The sequence below is a fragment of the Myotis lucifugus genome, unplaced genomic scaffold (genome assembly GCF_000147115.1).
Source record: "Myotis lucifugus unplaced genomic scaffold, Myoluc2.0 scaffold_146, whole genome shotgun sequence".
NCBI classification, from domain to species: domain Eukaryota; kingdom Metazoa; phylum Chordata; class Mammalia; order Chiroptera; family Vespertilionidae; genus Myotis; species Myotis lucifugus.
In genome coordinates this window covers 108,187-126,005 of record NW_005871194.1, presented here as the reverse complement: position 1 = coordinate 126,005, position 17,819 = coordinate 108,187, and the positions used below count along the sequence as shown (strand labels likewise).

General features: G+C 52.4%; 2 protein-coding genes and 1 pseudogene across 5 annotated transcripts in view; all 3 read left to right on the top strand.

The window, feature by feature from the left end:
* Nucleotides 1-1,753: 1,753 nt before the first annotated feature.
* On the top strand, nucleotides 1,754-7,005 carry SSTR2 (somatostatin receptor 2). Of its 4 annotated transcripts, none has more exons than XM_006094913.3 (2): nucleotides 1,754-1,919; nucleotides 5,125-6,998. In XM_006094913.3, exon 2 carries the CDS (start codon nucleotides 5,216-5,218, stop codon nucleotides 6,323-6,325), a length of 1,110 nt encoding a protein of 369 aa, XP_006094975.1. In that variant the 5' UTR covers nucleotides 1,754-1,919; nucleotides 5,125-5,215; the 3' UTR covers nucleotides 6,326-6,998. The 4 variants fall into 4 exon arrangements, with proteins under 4 accessions (XP_006094975.1, XP_023614854.1, XP_023614855.1 ...); XM_023759086.1 differs by having other exon boundaries at nucleotides 4,840-6,998; XM_023759087.1 differs by lacking the exon at nucleotides 1,754-1,919 and having other exon boundaries at nucleotides 4,640-6,208; nucleotides 6,740-7,005.
* A 3,900-nt stretch (nucleotides 7,006-10,905) lies between these two features.
* On the top strand, nucleotides 10,906-11,368 carry LOC102440406 (annotated as a pseudogene).
* Nucleotides 11,369-17,618: 6,250 nt separating this feature from the next.
* Nucleotides 17,619-17,819, top strand: part of COG1 (component of oligomeric golgi complex 1) — an 11,817-nt gene continuing 11,616 nt past the window's right edge. The window contains exon 1 of the mRNA XM_023759077.1: nucleotides 17,619-17,746. Within this exon, the coding sequence (XP_023614845.1) occupies nucleotides 17,633-17,746 (114 nt within the window). The 5' untranslated portion in view covers nucleotides 17,619-17,632. The remainder of the gene's footprint in view (nucleotides 17,747-17,819) is intronic.

Genomic DNA, 17,819 nt, shown 5'->3' with positions numbered 1-17,819 from the left:
CCCTGCAGCAGGGATGGGTGAGTGGGAGGTGGCTCGGGCCAGCACTTTTTCCAGGATGGCTCACTCACCCTGACTCCTGGGGGCGGGGGACGGGGGTAAAGGGACGACATCGCAGAGAAAGGCTTCGAAGGGGGCTTCACGGTATGGGTTCATCCAGGGTAAAGGGCTTTGTTGGTCACTGAGAAGACGTGACCACCCGGTGACCTGAGAGCTGGACCCAGAGGTCAGAGCCTCCTCCCCGCTCTCTTGTCCTCGGAATGTATGTTCCACACACTGTTCCCACACTCGCAGCCGCTTCAAGGACTCAGCCTTGAGAGAGCATATCCTTCCCCCCTCACCCTGGATGGTCTACATAACAGAGCCCCGTGAAGGACTCTATATAAGGTTTTAAGATGCCCACCGGTAGGGGTAGAGATCTACTCGTCTTATGGCCGCCCAGCACAAGCTTCCTGTGAAGGCTCCCCTGCTCATGAGAACTGCCACCGCCAATCAGAGCGGTCTGCTCTTCCTTCAGTCTCTCCTTGTCCTTCAAGTATGGTGGGCGGGGGTTGGGGGAGGGGTTTCCAATTTCACCCGGGGACTCCTGAGGTTGCAAACCAACACCTCAGAGAGGAAGCCCATGACAATCCCTGATTTCCACCCTCACATGGGGACCCCAGGATGCAGTCTGGCCCAGCGGACTGCTCCCTTCCCCAGAGGTCCCTTCCCCCAGTCTCTCGCCCATCTGTAGGGCTCACCCTACCTGCTGAAAAGCCTGGGACTGGGACTTTTCACTGGCGAGTTGGAAATCAGGGAATAGGATGGGCAGGCAAAGGCCGCTCAGCCCACGGAGAAAACCAGCTGGTGTTTGCTTTCTCTACAAGTGTCCTCAGGAGCGTGTGTGTGTGTGTGTGTGTGTGTGTGTGTGTGTCCGTGGAGGACGGTGGGAACGGAGAGGCTGCGGGATTGATTATGACTTATTAAACTATTGGAACAGAGGCTGAATCATCACAGTCAAAAAAATAAACAGCTGCAACTGGATGCGCCATAACTCCCACTTCTTGCTGGTTTCCCTTTGCTCCCTCCCAGCGGGAAGGAGCAGGGGCCTTGCTGGCTGGGACCAGCAAGGTGCCTGCTGAGGGGACTCCGTGCAGCCACCGCCTCCAGGCTGTGTGAAGCCTGAAGCCGGGACAGTCTGTGTGAAGGCGGGACAGTCCCGATGAGCCTGAGCCTCCGCCTGCAACTTGGGAGCCCGAGTGCCTCGCACACGGCCTGTTGCGGGGAGAAGAGCTTCCCCCTGGACCCATCGCCTCGCTGCCCTTCCCGGGCCTGGCGCCCAGGGCCCAGGCATGGCCCACAGTAGACACAGCTCTGCAAACTCGTCCGACTGAGAGGTGCCCAGAGCTGCCTGGAACACGCTGGGTGACACAGCACAGATTCTGTGAAATCGGAGGGTAGGCAGTGCGTGTCCCGAGCCTTGGGGAGGCAGACTGAAGTCGCTTGACCTTCCCCTCTCACCTGCATGAAGCCCCCCCTGCCCCCCCTCCCCAGTCCGTGCCCCACGCCTATGAGCTGTGCCTGCCGCCACCGCCACCGGCAGGATCCTCCACTCGGCTCACCCCCGTCCTCCCACAGGACCCGACGGGCGGAGCGAAGCTGCCATGACGTCAGGAGGGGGGCGTGGGGAAATGTGCCGAGGGGCTCGGGCTCCGCAGGGCCAGTCCCGGCGACACAGCCACCAGCGCCCAGAGCGGATCGGCTGGCGGATCAGCACTCCCGCTCTGCGCCCGCCAGCTCTCCGCGGAGCGAGGCGTAACGAGGCGGGAGCTGGAGCCTGCAGGTGGGGCCGCCCAGCGCGGGGTGCCGGCCGAGCTGGGGACAGCCGCTAGTTGCCAGCAAGCCGAGCTGGCGGATTGCAGGATTGCAGTGGGAAAGCAAAGGTGAGGTGTTTTCCTGTGTGTGTGTGTGTGTGTGTGTGTGTGTGTGTGAGAGAGAGAGAGAGAGAGAGAGAGAGAGAGAGAGAGAGAGAGAAAGAGAGAGAGAGAGAGAGCGAGACACACACACGCTAGCACTGGGGCCAGCAGGGCGCATCTGCGCTGCACGGGAGTGCGCACCTGGATGGGCTGGAGTGCGGGTCCAGCGCGTAGCTCCCGGTCCTGGTGTCACTTGGGGGCGGTTTGGGTGGGAATGCGCCACCGCGAGCGTCCCTGGCCTGAGTGCGGGACTGTGGACCGTGAGTGCTGGGACCGACGTGGCTGCACAGCGCGTGCCGTGAGTGTGGCGTGCGCCCTTGTCCAGTCTCCGTCCCCCAGCCGAGCGCCAAGCGTCCAGGTGGTGGGTGCGACGGGGACAACTTCCCTACCGGCCGCCTTTAAAAGGGTCGGAAGGGAGGAGGGCAAGCTAGCGGCGGGGGTGGGGGCACTGCCGGGGCTCCTGTGGGCGTGCACCCGAGATCTGAGCCCGTGAGGACAGCTGGCAGAGCAAAGAGGGGCTTCTCTCCGTGGCTCCTCTCCTGGCCGACGCGTCCCTGATGGTCCTGGGCCCCTTCCCTGGCGCTCAGGCCGACAGGGCAGCCTTCTCTGCCGCCTCTTCGCAGACAGACCCTGGGGGCTCTAGCATGACCATCCTTGGTCTCCCCCGTCCCTCCCTCCTTGTCCCCCTGGAAACAGCAGGGGGTCCTTTAGGAAACCCGTGGGTCTGAGGGTCAGCGCGGGGAGGGGGGACGGAGGGATGGCCAGGCGGATGATTTTCTGAGCGCCGGAACCAACCGAGCTGTCCCTAGACGCGCCTCTCCCCCAGCCCTTCGGCCAGCGCCGCCTGCTCTTCCTGGGCGCCCTAGCGGGGCAGGGCAGCACGCACTTGGCACTTGGTGATAGTCTCTCCTCCTGTGAGGCTCAGGCCCCAGCCGACCGGGGATCCACTGGGTTTAACAGGCCCGAGGGAACTGGGGTGGGGCTGAATGAAGACACGATATTGGTGAGAAAGGAAAAACTGAAGCACAGTAGAATTGGGGGTCTGTCTCTCTCTCTCGCTCTCTCTCTCTCTCTCTCTCTCTCTCACACACACACACACACACACACACACACACACACACACACACACACGCTGGTCTCCATCCCCATCCCACTGGCCAGTTTCTAGGCTGGTAACCACAGCCCCCCTGGGAAGGGGAGGAGAGGCCCGAGACCAATCTAACCTCCTCCCCAGCAGAGCCAGGACTCGTGTCAGAGGAAACCAACAGCCAGCCATTTCCAGTGCCTCACGACTCAGGCTGGAGACATCCAAAAGCACAAAATCAAACTTCCTGTGCATTTCAGTGAAGCACAACGCCCGGCACGGCCTGCCTGGCCCTGGGCTCCACCTTCAGTGACGCAGACGTCACTCGGAGGCCGCAGGCAGTGACTTTACTGTCGATGAAGTGAGAGTCACTGTGATTTAAACCCATGTCTTCTTTGAAGGAGCCCTCCCCCTCCGGGCTGGCTCCCCAGCTCCCCATCTCTGCCACCTCTCCAAGCTCTGAACCCTGCCCATTGCTCTCTCTCACAGGTGGAGAAAGGCTACTTCTCAGCCTATTTCAGAAAAAACAAAAACAAAAAACTTCCCCCATACTGAGTGAGACTCCACCCAAAAGGCAGCCAGGGCTGGAGAGCAGCACCCCCTCCCTCGCATGTCTGCACCATCAGCACCCCTGTCCCAAAGCACCAGGCAGTCTGCAGCCCAGAGGTCTTCAGTGTGACCCAGACATCGGAGTGTGACCTGGCACGTGACACAGACGGGACCCTGGAAATGCTAGTGATTAATTACGCTCCAATGCCGGCCGCGTACACAGGTGTCTGGGCCTTCAATCCTCTGTTCCTATCTCAATTCAGGTCTCACCCTGTATGAGTTGGCTTCTTTCCCTGTCTCACCTCCTAGAGCAGGGGTGGGCAAACTTTTTGACTCGAGGGCCACAATGGGTTCTTAAACTGGACTGGAGGGCCGGAACAAAAGCATGGATGGAGTGTTTGTGTGAACTAATATAAATTCAAAGTAAACATCATTACATAAAAGGGTACGGTCTTTTTTTTTTTTAGTTTTATTCATTTCAAACGGGTCAGATCCGGCCCGTGGGCCGTAGTTTGCCCACGGCTGTCCTAGAGGCACCAGCCATGTCTTGTTCAACCCTGGTGTCCAGAATAAAGAAGCCCTCAGTGATGGTTTTTGAATGACTGCGGGTAGATCGTTTAATTATGTGATGAGCTATTGTTTTATACCTTAGGCCAAGCCAATGGTTACATTTTCTCAGCTAGGAGAGGGAAAAGAGGAGTAAAAGTGCAGACAAGCATTCTGGAACATTCCATGGAGGGGCTTTAGAAAAGAGTTCTCCTAGGCATACGGAGCTCAAGTATCGGGTATTGGAGAAACAAAAATAAACTAAAGCATACATTTTTAAAATAAAAGCAAGCCAGATATTTACTTTAACACTTAAGACTATACATTGGTTCATGATGGAGGCAGATTTCAATATATTAGAAATAAATGAGATGGTAGAGGGAAAATGGGGGGAAAGATAACAGTTATAGAGCTCTGATTATAAGCCCAGCACAATGCTAGGCGTTTTCACATACATTTAACCTTCATGGCACCCCCATTTTAACAAATGAGAGTTCGAGCAGTTAAGTACAGGGCAGGGGTCACAAGGGCTCCGTGGTGGAACCCTGGTTTGTTTTACCTCCAAAGTCTGGGATTTTTCCACACTGGGTTTTCAGAATGGAAAAACTCCAAATAAGTCGGCAGGTCCGTGTAGATTTCCTCGTAGGAAAAGGCCAAGAACGCCAGTGTCTGACCTCTCTGCCTTCTCCCACTTTGGACTTTTCTTAGGGATCAAAGTACATTTTTTTGCAGCCACAGCCATCCCCCACATGTGCGTCACCAAAGATGACAAGATAAACTATGATGGCTTAACCCGAACTCTTCGTCACTATTGGAAAAACTCAAACATTCTGCACACCGATGAGACTGCGCTGGTCGCTCTGCGTTGATGTGGAAAGATCATGCGCCGTTCAGCTGAAGGGTGTGTCTGTGAGGGTAACCCAGAACTTGGGAAGCTGGTGAGAGTTTATGTGGCCTCTGACTGATGAGCCAATCTTCCTTTTTCCCCTGCAGATGTCACAGTGGACCCTTTGCCTCCAGGACCCATTAAGGTGAGAACAAGATCTCTGGCTGGTTGGGACGGGCCTAAGACTGCAAGGCAGCCATGGATATGGCCTATGACCTACTCAACGGCAGCCAACCACTGCTTTCCTCTCAATTCGACCTCAACGGCTCAGTGGCAGCAGCCAACAGCTCGAACCAGACAGAGCCGTACTATGACCTGACCAGCAATGCAGTCCTCACGTTCATCTATTTCGTGGTCTGCATCGTTGGCTTGTGTGGCAACACGCTGGTCATTTACGTCATCCTCCGCTATGCCAAGATGAAGACCATCACCAACATTTACATCCTCAACCTGGCCATCGCGGATGAGCTCTTCATGCTGGGTCTGCCCTTCCTGGCCATGCAGGTGGCTCTGGTCCACTGGCCCTTCGGCAAGGCCATCTGCCGGGTGGTCATGACTGTGGATGGCATCAATCAGTTCACCAGCATCTTCTGCTTGACGGTCATGAGCATCGACCGGTACCTGGCTGTCGTCCACCCCATCAAGTCAGCCAAGTGGAGGAGACCCCGGACGGCCAAGATGATCAATGTGGCCGTCTGGGGACTCTCTTTGCTGGTCATCTTGCCCATCATGATCTATGCGGGGCTTCGGAGCAACCAGTGGGGAAAGAGCAGCTGCACCATCAACTGGCCGGGTGAATCTGGGGCGTGGTACACGGGGTTCATTATCTACGCCTTCATCCTGGGGTTCCTGGTGCCCCTCACCATCATTTGTCTTTGCTACCTGTTCATCATCATCAAGGTGAAGTCCTCGGGAATCCGCGTGGGCTCCTCCAAGAGGAAAAAGTCGGAGAAGAAGGTCACCCGGATGGTGTCCATCGTGGTGGCCGTCTTCATTTTCTGCTGGCTCCCTTTCTACATATTTAATGTCTCCTCCGTCTCCGTGGCCATCAATCCCACGCCGGCCCTCAAAGGCATGTTTGATTTCGTTGTGATCCTCACCTATGCCAACAGCTGTGCCAATCCCATCCTGTACGCCTTCCTGTCTGACAACTTCAAGAAGAGCTTCCAGAACGTCCTCTGCTTGGTCAAGGTGAGCGGCACAGACGATGGGGAACGGAGTGACAGTAAGCAGGACAAATCCCGACTGAATGAGACCACGGAGACCCAGAGAACCCTCCTCAATGGAGACCTCCAGACCAGTATCTGAACCGCCAGAAAAATAAATGTATGGCCAAGCTCTGCCCACTGGCGCTGGGCTCCCCCTCCCACTTCCTTTCTGCCACCCATCACACCTGGCTTCTAGAATAGGGAATTGTTCAGCATGAGTCCAATTCAGAGAACAGTGCTTGAGTCAGCTTGTCTGAATGAATGATTTGTATTTAATTGATTGACTCCCTCTTAAAGGGAACATTCCAATGCAAACAGACAATTCAAAGTCTAGAAAAGATACGAGCAGGCCTTTGAAACGTGGAAGCTCAACAAAGACAGAAAACTGTATCTGTGTGTTTGTGTGTTTGAGACCCAAAATGTAATCTTGTGTTCTCACATTTATACCTGTATATTCCCATCTGGTTCCTGTACAATCGTGACCTGTATTTCCTGTGTTCATATACGCGAGTAGCAAATCCACACGTGTACAGTACAGATGGACACTTACTACAACCTGGAACCCGCAGCCATGGACTATCTATGAAGCCAATAAAGTTTAAGCGTCAGGGATCTCGCTGGCTTGGGTGGTATGTTCACATGACCGTATGTTTTTATTAAAAGTTATAAAGGAAGATATTTTTGTATTCTTGTTCTTAAATGGCTCCTTAAGCCTCCAGCCTCACAAAACTTGCCCTGCCCGTGGGCAATTGCTTCATTCATTTCCTATGTATTAGATCCAAGTAAGAAGGGAAAGGGAGAAGGTATCTGAGGACCCAAAACATAAATTCATATGTTTCTTCCTCTTAGATATAATCAAAGAATTATTCATTGACCCAAAAGGACTTCAATGATTATGGTCATCAGGTACTGCATTTATAGACAAGGCCTGCTTTGTTATAAGATTGCATTTTTTACTTGTCAAATCGCTTACATTTTTTCTTTTTTAAAAAATATGCTTTTATTGCTTTTTAGAGAGAGAGGAAGGAAAGGGATAGAGAGACAGAAACATGGATAAGAGAGGAACATCATCAATCGGCTGCCTCCTGCACACCCCCTTCTGGTGATCAAGCTGCAATCCAGGCATGTGCCCTGACAGGGAATCGAACCCGCGACCTCTTGGTTCCTGGGTCAATGCTCAACCACTGAGCCGCATTGGCTGGTGCTGATGTTTTTCTTAGGGAGCCAAGGAAAAGGAGGGGTGGGGAACACTAACATGAAAGGCAGCAAATAGACTATAATTCTTATGGGGAAACGATTTTAGTCTCTCCACCATGAAAACAAACGAATAAGAATGAAACAAGACCACATCTTTATGAGAAACCAAGAAATTGTGGGGTTTGTTTGTTGCTGTTTTTATGCCGGACGTGGCTTCCTAATAAAAGAAAATGGAAATGCAATTCACCATCTCCTCCAAGGAGTTTTTTAAGGAACGCGATACGGAGCTGGGCACAGGAAATCCCAGTGCCGGCGAAAGGCCTGAGGACAGTTTCCCAGACAGGAACCCAGGCACCAGCCAACGAACAGGCAGCATTGCAGGTGCGAGGGCTGGAGGGAGCCCATCCTCACAGGTATGGCCATGCCCCCTCCTCACCCACCACCCCCACAAAAAGCATCTGGCCTTCACTGTCACAGACTCAGCTAGTCCTCAAAGCACTGCATAGGCACTTCGCACCATCAGTGGCTTTTTTGGGGGGTGGGGAGGGGAGGTTGAAATTGTCGCTGGGCTCATGTACCAGTGACAAGAAATGAAACAATGCCCACTTCATGGACTGGTCCCAATTGCCAGGGTGTGAAGAAACATACAGTTGGGTGTTTGTCACGACTCCTTCGTCTCGGGGCTTCTATGAACCCCTCCCTCGGGGAGCCGCACGCCCAGATGGCACCCCAGGTAAAAAGGAGCCGTCCTCTCCCCACCAGGGCTGCTTGACTGTAAGGGTGACAGAGAACCCCTCTGTGGCCACAGCTGCTCACGCGCTGCCTCCGTTCCAGCTTCCACATTACTCACACCACCTCCTTCCCAGAAGTACTCGCTGTGGCCTGGAAAAACATGTTCACTAAGACTTATGAGAGATAAATCCATGTAAAAATAAAAAGAGATCATTATGAGATGAGACTACAGGGGGAACTTGTTACATAAATTTCATGCAGTAAAATCCCACACCGTTGCTGAAGGAAAGCCAGCGACAAGTTCAGCTCAGGATCCCCAGTCCGAAGCCTGTTCCAGGGCGGGGGCGGGAAGGGCTGCGCTGCTTAAAGATCGAGTTGCCCTGTCCTTCGAGAAAAGCCTGTTGGGTGAGCATCAGGCCCACTTAGAAGAAATCTGCAATGGCTTCCCACCCTGGCCACTCCCGTTACTCGATGCCTGGGGCCTCCAGTGGCCTAAGCAGTGAGAAGGTCTCTTTGCAGTGACGGTCCCTGGACAGAGAAAGGGGGCGCACTATGGAACCCCAAGTAAGACTGGGTCAGCCCTGGAACAGAAGGAGACACAGGTGTCCCAGGTCCTGACAAAGAAGAGATTACAAAGTGGCCAGTAGGGGGGCCCTGAGGGGAAACTGCCCGTCTCAAAGGGGGAAGACCTGCGCTCAGCTCCACAGGACTCCTTGTGACATCACCAGGTACCGCCTCGGAGCAGCAGGCCACTCCTGGGCCATGCCCCCTGCCTGGCAGGTGGTGGCCGGACCTGGGAGGGCTCCTGTCCCCAGGCGAGGGCATATGGTCAGTACTGAGTGAGCTGGCATTTTTTCTCATGGGTATGATTTTCTAACAAGAAACCCAAATGGTTCTTGTAGGACATGACACAGGCTTAGTTGCTTTTTTAACATTAATCAGCATCCCATTCAGGAGAACGGGCCGGATGTCTGAATCTCTCAAGTTATCCTTCATCTGCACCACAGCTGGTGCCCTCAAACACACGCACACATGATGCAAGGCACACGTGTGAGGCAACAGAACCCATGTTTGATTTCAGAGAAGGGAGAGTGAAAAAGAGAGAGAGAGAGAGAGAAACATCAATGATGAGAGAGCATCATTGATTGGCTGCCTCTTGCACGCCCCACACCGGGGATGGAGCCCGAAACCCGGGCATGTGCCCCAACCGGGAATGGAGCCGTGACCTCCTGGTTCATGGGTCGATGCTCAACCACTGAGCCTTGCTAGCTGGATTCGATCTATCTTTCAAAACAGGTTCTCTCATATCTACAGTTAACATTGGCAATGTAAAACAATGCCTTCTCTTTGTGAGAGGTCCACAGTGAAAAGGGACACTTGGTTTTCGTAAAGTCTGGATGGGAACCGATGGTGAAGGACACGGCAGGCCGGCAGAGGCCCGGGGTCCTGCGGGAGTGACCCAGAGCCAAGCCTCCCTCTCTCCCTCCCCCCTGCGGGTCCCTGCGCGGCTCGGGGAGAGGCTCCCAGCTGGAACAGGCCGCTCAGGAAGCCTGGCTCCTGGGGCTGCAGGAGGAAATCAGCCACCAGCCACACAGAGAGGCGCCCCAGCAGCTGCCCAGCTCGCCTGCTCCTGGTGAACCAAGTGCTAGTGGACAAGTCACTCCCAGAGCCGTTCAGAAGCCTCTTCCCCAGGAAAAGGCTCCAGCGAGTGTCCAGGGGCCTGAGACCCGGCCCGGCTGGGAAGGTCAGATGCGCGTGTGCACGGGTGTCTTTTGGAACCCTGTTTAGAGACAGTTTAATGTGCACAGTGCATTTTTGCTAAAGAACACTCACTCGTGATTTCATAGCCTCCCCATCACTCTCCGGCTGTCAGTCACCGATAAACAAAAGCAGGTTTTTACAAACAGTACATCAATCATTATCCAAGGAGACTGAAAACTCCCTTCTCTCTCCCATGGCATTTCACCCGCGCCCCCCACGCCCACCCCTGTCCCTTTCTGAAGGTGGTGGGGGTCATGGCATGGGCGCCTTCGGGCGCTCGGCCCCCCGCCTCTGAAGGCTTGGCGGAGTCGTCTTTCTCCTCCCGTGCCCCGTGGACACCAGGAAGCCTGGGACATCCAGTAAACGCCGTCAGCAGCCCCAGCTGCAAAAACAGTGTCAATTACGTGACGTGATGGATGGCTTTAATATGTCAGGAATAGGTGTGCACATAACTCGATGTTCCTGTTGTTCTCACGGTACTTGTTAACACGGCATTCCTGCATGTCCCGCGCTTAGGAAACAATCGCTAAAACTGCTTTTGCTTTCAAATAAGCTGCAACTGACTTTGAGTCTGTTTGCTTCTCTGTCAGCCATTGTACCTTTGCTGTTCTAATTGACTGTATATACTTGGAAGCAAAAAGCAAACATTTCTTTTCAGTGACTTTTTCCTTTTGCAAATGTCCTGTTTTATAAACCACCTTCGCATGAAACCCTACACTGAACGGGAGGGACTCAGACCAAGGCCTGCTCCTTAGGCCCGCTACGCGAACTCACCTGTGAAAAGACCCCTCATGTTCGGGAAAATGGGAGAGTCTGAGGTGACATAACCCACACTTTCCAGGTTTCCTAAAACACTGGCCTGGAAACTTAAGAATTTTACAATTTGTTTTAAAATCTAAGCCCTACGAAATGTCTTCTAGATGTCTCAGCAATCACTGGTTTGGTAGCAAAAATAATAACAATAAGCTTGCTCCTCTCTCGGGTCCTCATTTCCAAGATGACCAAGAAGAGAAGGAATAACGGTCGTGCCAAAAAAGGCCGAGGCCACGTGCAGCCTATTCGTTGCACCAACTGCGCCGGGTGCGTGCCCAAGGACAAGGCCGTTAAGAAGTTTGTCATTTGAAACATAGTGGAGGCCGCAGCCGTTCGGGACATCTCCGAAGCGAGTGTCTTCGACGCCGATGTGCTTCCCAGGCTGAATGTGAAGCTGCATTGCTGTGTGAGCTGTGCCATTCACAGAAAGGGAGTCAGGAATCGTTCTCGTGAAGCCCGGGAGGACCGAACACCCCCACCCCGAGTTAGACCTGCGGGTGCTGCCCCACGACCTCCACCAAAGCCCATGGAAGGAGCTGAGTCTTTAAAGAGTGAAGAAAAGTTCTCTGGGGGGGAAATAAATGGAAATTGTATTTCAATAATAATAATAATAAGCTTAAGAACTGACAACCACTGGTGAGTTCCATTTTGTCCACAGACCGATTTTTAAAAATTTATCTCTTTATTAAAAATATTTTTGTATTGAGTTCAGAGAAGGGACAGGGCGAGAAAGATAGAAACATCTATGATATGAGAGTCATTGATCGGCTGCCTCCTGCACACCCCCTACTGGGGACTGAGCCCGCACATGCCCTGACCTGGAATCAAACCTTGACCTTCTCGTTCATATGTCAACACTCAACCATGAGCCAAACCGGCTAGGGTTGCAGCCCAATTTTTAACGGCCCTGTCTGATTTCTTCCCACTTTTGTAACCTTGATCAAATAGCACGCCTAAGTCACTGTAAAGCAGACAACGAAACAGGTGCTCTGAAAATGCCACAGAGAGCTGCCAGGTCTGGCTGACAGCAAAACCGGTCAGAGAAAAATGTCAAGAGTTTTGAAATTAGGTCAAAGAAAACAGCTATTTTTTAAAATCATCTTCTCATTTTCCTTTCACTCAAAATCAAAACATAACAGAAATGTCCAACTGCTTAAAATGGAGTCTTAACCACAAACTCGACTGCTAAAATCCAAAAAGAGAATTAGCACACTGTTTGAGTGCTCAGGGTGTACCAAGCTGCCGGAAGCACTTTATATGTGCATCCTCTCATTTCAATTCCCACAGGACCTCTACGAAGGCGGTACCATTGTGATTCCCATTCTACAGATGAGTAAACTGAGGCTGATGGATCATACGTGTGTCTCTTGCCAAGAACCCACACCTTTGCTACATAGCACTTTAAAAAAAATGTTTTTATTGATTTTAGAGAGAGAAAGGGAAAGGGTTAGAGAGAGAAACATTGATGAGAGAGAAACATCATCCAGCAGTTGCCTCCTGCACACGCCCCACAGGGGATTGAGCCTGCAACCCGGGCATGTGCCCTGACCTGGAACTGAACTATCAGCCTTTTGCTTCCTGGGTTGATGCTCAACCGCTGAGCTACACTGGCTGGGCCAGAACCATTGGCTTTCAATCCAATGTCTTTCATATCCTCCTGAGCATCCAGCACAGGACTGGTTAACATATTAAGGACTCAGTCACACGCCAGTCAAGGACATGAAGTTTGGAGTGTGAGCTTCTCAATCACCTCTGTCAGTCAAGGTGTTGACTGACGCCCAGGTCCCCTCCATCAGCTGTGACGTCTGCCTGGCTGTTTGTTGAAGGCAGAGGCTCAGGGTATCTGCAAACAGGTAAGTCAAATAGCCACCACCTTTTTCTGCAAATGTCATCTCCAGTGGACACAGGCTGATAAACACTGCCATAAAGATAAGCTGTCAAGACGACTGCGTGAGCCTCTCTATCCCATCGGCATCTCGGCCGAGAGCAAACACCAAATGTCTGAATCCCACCGGGCAGCCATGTGGAATTCAACCTTCTGTCCAGCCCCTCTGTCCACTCCTTTAGGGACACCGCCTGCCCTTTACCAGATCGAATCTCCTTTTCTTCACTCTTTGTTCACTTGCTGTCTGATTCCTCTCCTTTTCTTTTTTTCTTCCTTTCTGCTTTCTCCCTTTCCATTTCTCCAGCTCAGGAGAGTTCCATTTCCTCTTTTCCTGTCCCGAGGTCACTCTGCTTTCCCCGTGTTAGCGATGCCCCGTCCTCATTCCACCCTCACACGATGAGAACACAGGCCTCCCTCCGGCATCGTCGGGGCGCAGGGATAAGATTCAGCAGGTTCACGGTGCAGCGTGAACAGTGAGGCGCCGTGAGCGCAGCCACCTGATCGGAAACCAGGCATTGCAACGAGTGTGGTGGGACTGGGAACCGTCCTCCTGCGGTCAGTATTCCAACGGTTAGGCAACTGCTGGCCAAAGACCCCTTGGCCCTTCCTGGCTCGTCTTCTGAGCCGCGATTCTGTGATTGTGACATGTACGCATGACACCATTCACTCACTTTGCAAATATTTGTGGAATCACTGAGTTTGGGAACCAAGGTCTGTGGGGCCCTTTCCCAGATGCTAGACTGCATTTTGCATAAAGGAAAGAGAGCAGGTGGTGTCTGCAAAAAAAAAAAAAATCTGTGAAAAACCCTTCTAATTTCAGGCGTCATGCTGTGTGGGTTTTCTATTTCTATTAAAAAGTAAGGAGAAGCCTAGCCCCTCAATGTTCAGAATGAGAGAAGAGTTCCAATGGGCCCAGAAAAAAAAAGTAAGAACGTCAGAATATGTCCCCATGTTTGAAAGTCAGCCCTCCAGCATGCAGACACTCGCCTACCAGGCATGGCCACCCATGTGCCCTCTGCCCCCAGGCCCCTGGAGAGCCACCCCAGCTTGAGTCCCCAAACTGCCATACTGCCATACCTTTCTATATATATATTTATTGATTTCAGAGAGGGATAGAAACATCAATGATGAGAATCACTGATCAGCTGCCTCCTGCACACCCTACTGGGGATCAACCCCACAACCCAGGCATGTGCTCTGACCAGGAATCGAACCATAACCTCCTGGTTCATAGGTCGATGCTCAACTACTGAGCCACGCCAGCTAGGCAGCAGAGACCCACCTTCAGGCAAAGGGTAGGAAGCAGTGTGGGAACCATCTCAATGTTGCTCAGAATTGTTTGGCCCATCCGATGGTCTCTTGATGTCCTAAAGTTTTCTTTGAAGCTAAGAAGGTGACAAGGCAGAAAGATCAAGGACTTTAGAGTCAGACTGACCAGGCCCTGAGGACAGACTCAGCCGTGACTACCTGCATAATCTCAGACAGGTTTCTTGGTCCTCCTGAAGTTGTTTTACCCATCGAGTGAGTGTAAGACCACCTCGGCTACAGGATTATTGTGAGAATTAAAGATGATATATGCAAAGTGCCTAGATGGAGCCCAAAATTACAGTTGTTAATATTGGCAGAATGACTACGTTGGATTTCAGGGGGCCAGGAGGATCTAAATATAAACTCTTGAATTCACACACTGGATGTTTAAAATTCTGCCCTTAAAGATTTAAGGTGAAAAGACATCAAGAGTCACTGCACAATACACACACACACACACACACACACACACACACAAACACACACACTCATCCTTAAAGCAAAACAACTGGTGGCAATAAAATGGGGGTTGGGGGGGGCTTTACTCATATATCTCCAAGAGGGAAAAAAAAGACTTTAGTTCTCATCTCTGCCCATCTGTCCCTGGCACAGCACCCAGTCCGGCCGCTGAAGCTGAGCTCTCTGCCCAATCCTGGCTCTGACAGGGCGAGAAGGCAGAAGGCAGAGGACAGGGCTACTGCCTCTAACTTAGAAAGGAGACCGAAGAGTATAAAGTCAAAGCCTGTTCCTTCGAGGCTGTTAGATGCTAGATTCTGTAGGCAGAAGAGCAACAGTGGCATCTACAGGGCAGCAGATGAACTTGGCCGGGGAAGCAGAGAGGAAGGTTAGGGAAAGCACTGCCTTCAGAACACTCCCCAGAACACGCCCCCACAGTGGAGACATCAGCTGCCGAGCTGGCCTCTTCTCTATACACCTGTAATGACAGGTGCGTGCACAAGTGCAAGCCACCGTAAACAAGCCCGTAGGTCCCACGCCCTAACTGACATGTTGACATTCCTTGCTCTGGCTGTTAGAAACACATCAAGCAGCCCACCCAGTGTGGCTCAGTGGTTGACCATCAACCCATGAACCAAGAGGTCACTGGTTCCATTCCCAGTCTCATCAATGTTTCTATTTCTCTATCCCTCTCCCTTCCTCTGTCTCTCAAAAACAAAACAACAACAAAACATTTTTTTAAAAAGACATCACACAAACTCATGGAGCTGGAAACTTGGGGAGCGTGTCAGCACAGTCTCTAGGGCTGGCAACCAAAACTGATTTTTCAAAGAAATGAAATCTGTCATTAAGATATTAGACAACTCATAGAATCTCTGGGGAAGGTGGGGAACTGGGCTCAGTGGGCAGAGAGGAACAAAGGGAGCTAAACATTCAGAACCCAGGAGGATATCATTGTGGTCACCCACCGCTGCCACCGGCACTGGGGGCTGGGCCCTGCAGCTGGATGTCTCAGAGAATGGCTGCTACCGGTGCTTCCTCTGCCAACAATGAGATCTCCATTGTCCCTGCTTCGTGGCACCACTAGCTCTCCATTTAAAATCCTAGGTGGTTGTGTCTGATTGGCCGATAACAGAGTAGCTCTAAGGAGAAAGGATCTTGCCATACAGAGGCGACTTCCCCAGACACAGAAGAGATGTTCCGCAGATGCTGGGCAGCCAAGCACAGACAAGGGTCCCCTACAGAATGGGATGCAGTGACAGCAAATTGCAGATCCATCACCAGGGAGTGTGTTTTGAGTTTGTGAGAAGTTGTGTGACAAAATGGGAAAGGAAGGAGCCAGGAATTCAAAAGGCTAGGTCCAAGGGCTGATTCTGTCACTTATTAGCTATATAACCTGGGCAGGTATAAATGAGCTTTCTGGGTTTTTGTCATGCATAGAATAATTATTCCTACCAACCTGGCACATCAGGTCATTTTGTTGAACAGGCTTTGAAAATTATACTATTACTGAGTAAATCCATTTGCCTGAGGGTCCCAGGTTATCCATTAGTAAAATGAGAATATTCCCTACATTGTCGGGCGACTGTGAGCTAAAGTTGAATATTATAAATGAACTAGGGGCCCGGTGCACAAAATTGGTGCACATTAAAAGGGAATTAATTAGAGGAAATATTTTAATATTGCTATTTGCCCTTTCTCTATAATAGAAGTGCCAGAGATGAAAGAAAATTAGTAAAATGTATATGAAAATCTTCCTCCTGTCAGAGGCTGGGGCAGGCCGTGGGACCCAGAGTCAAGTCCCTGCCCACCTGTGTGCACCTTGAAATCGCACAAGATCCAGACCTGGCTGGCCCCACCCTCATTGGGCGAGATCCAGACCCAGCCGGCCCCACCCCTCTCAAGCCCCGCCAGGTGGGGGGGCGCAGCCTCAGGTCCCCCAACCCGGCCTGGTGCCATGCAGCCTCAGGTCCCTGATCGCTCGTTACAGGAACCCCGCCTCTGCTGTGGGCGCAGCCATCTTGTGACAGTGTAAGGGTTAATTTGCATATTACCTCTTTATTATATAGGATGGCTTGTTTACAGATTGAAATTATTTTATGTTTGGGGTTTGCATCAAGATAATGGAGGTGGTGGGTGAGAGAGGAAGTGGGCAGCAATATAGGTAAGACTGACCTTGAGTTATTACTAAGTATAGCTAGCTGGTAGGCACATTATAGCATTCTCTCTACATTAGTATAGAAATCTTCAATAAATGTTTGTGTGTGTGTGTGTTTTAATGAAGTGTCACAGAAATACCTAGAAGAAACAGGCCACACTCTCCAAATTTTATTATTGAGTCGGTGTCAGGTGACGCCTCCACCATCACCACCCTCCTCCGCACTGTTTTCTCAGGACTGTGGTCTTCCCTCTCTCCCATCCCCTCCTCCCGGACTGGTGGTGCCAAGGGAAGCCTGTATCAGGGAAACATCTTCAGTGGCAAAACACTAGTTTGAAACGAAAACCCCCAAAGAACTAACCAACGTATTCATCAACAATAGAAAAACAAGAAAAACAAGCAAAACCAGTGCGCACACAACCCCTGGAGGAGGGCAGCCTGTCCCTGCGCTCCGTCCCGGTTCAGAGCACCCGTGAGGTCACTCTTTCCAAAGAACAAAAGCGGACTCACACGTCCCTTTTCCTACCACAGCATTAGGCTCAGGACCACGGGAAATGAGTCGCAAAGACGCCGCAGCAGGGAGCAGTGTTCGAGCTGCACGCCAGCCGCAGTGCAGTACCAGCGGTCGGCTCTGGCGTCCGCCCGGCTCCGGATGGCCCAGGACGCCGGGAGCCTGTGGGGTTCCGAGGGAAAGGGACCAACCGAGAGTGCCAGCGCCTCGCCTCCGGGGAACGACCACTGTCCGGGGTCCTGACAGGCCCAGGGAGGGACAGGAGCATCCTGAGACTTCACAACCCGACGCCGGGTGTTTAATTACGATCATGAACTCCGACGAGGAAAGGCTCCCCCTGGCGCTGGGAAGGGCTTCAGATCCCCGTGAGGCTGGGCCCGCACACAGCCTGTCAGCCTTGGCGATCTAACCTAACCACGTGGTCTCCCTTTTTAAAAACGCCGCGCGGGGCCTGCTCCGATCAGCGCCCGCCGGAAACAGGCCTTGCTGCCAGCGGGGCGGAAATACTTCCGCCCCCAACCAAGATGGCGCCCGCGGCGGGGCCGCTGGACGGAAGTGACCTGCGGGGGCGCCTGACGGGTCCATCATGGCGGCCACGGCCACCTCCGCCGCGTTCAAGCGGCTGGATCTGCGTGAACCCCGCGGGCGCTTTTTCGAAGACCCACGGAGCGGAAGGAGATCCGAGGCCTGGAAGCGCCAGGTTCGGGCCGAGATCGAGCACTAGAAAGAGTAGCTGCGGCAGATGATGGGGCGAGCGGTACCGCGACCTGATC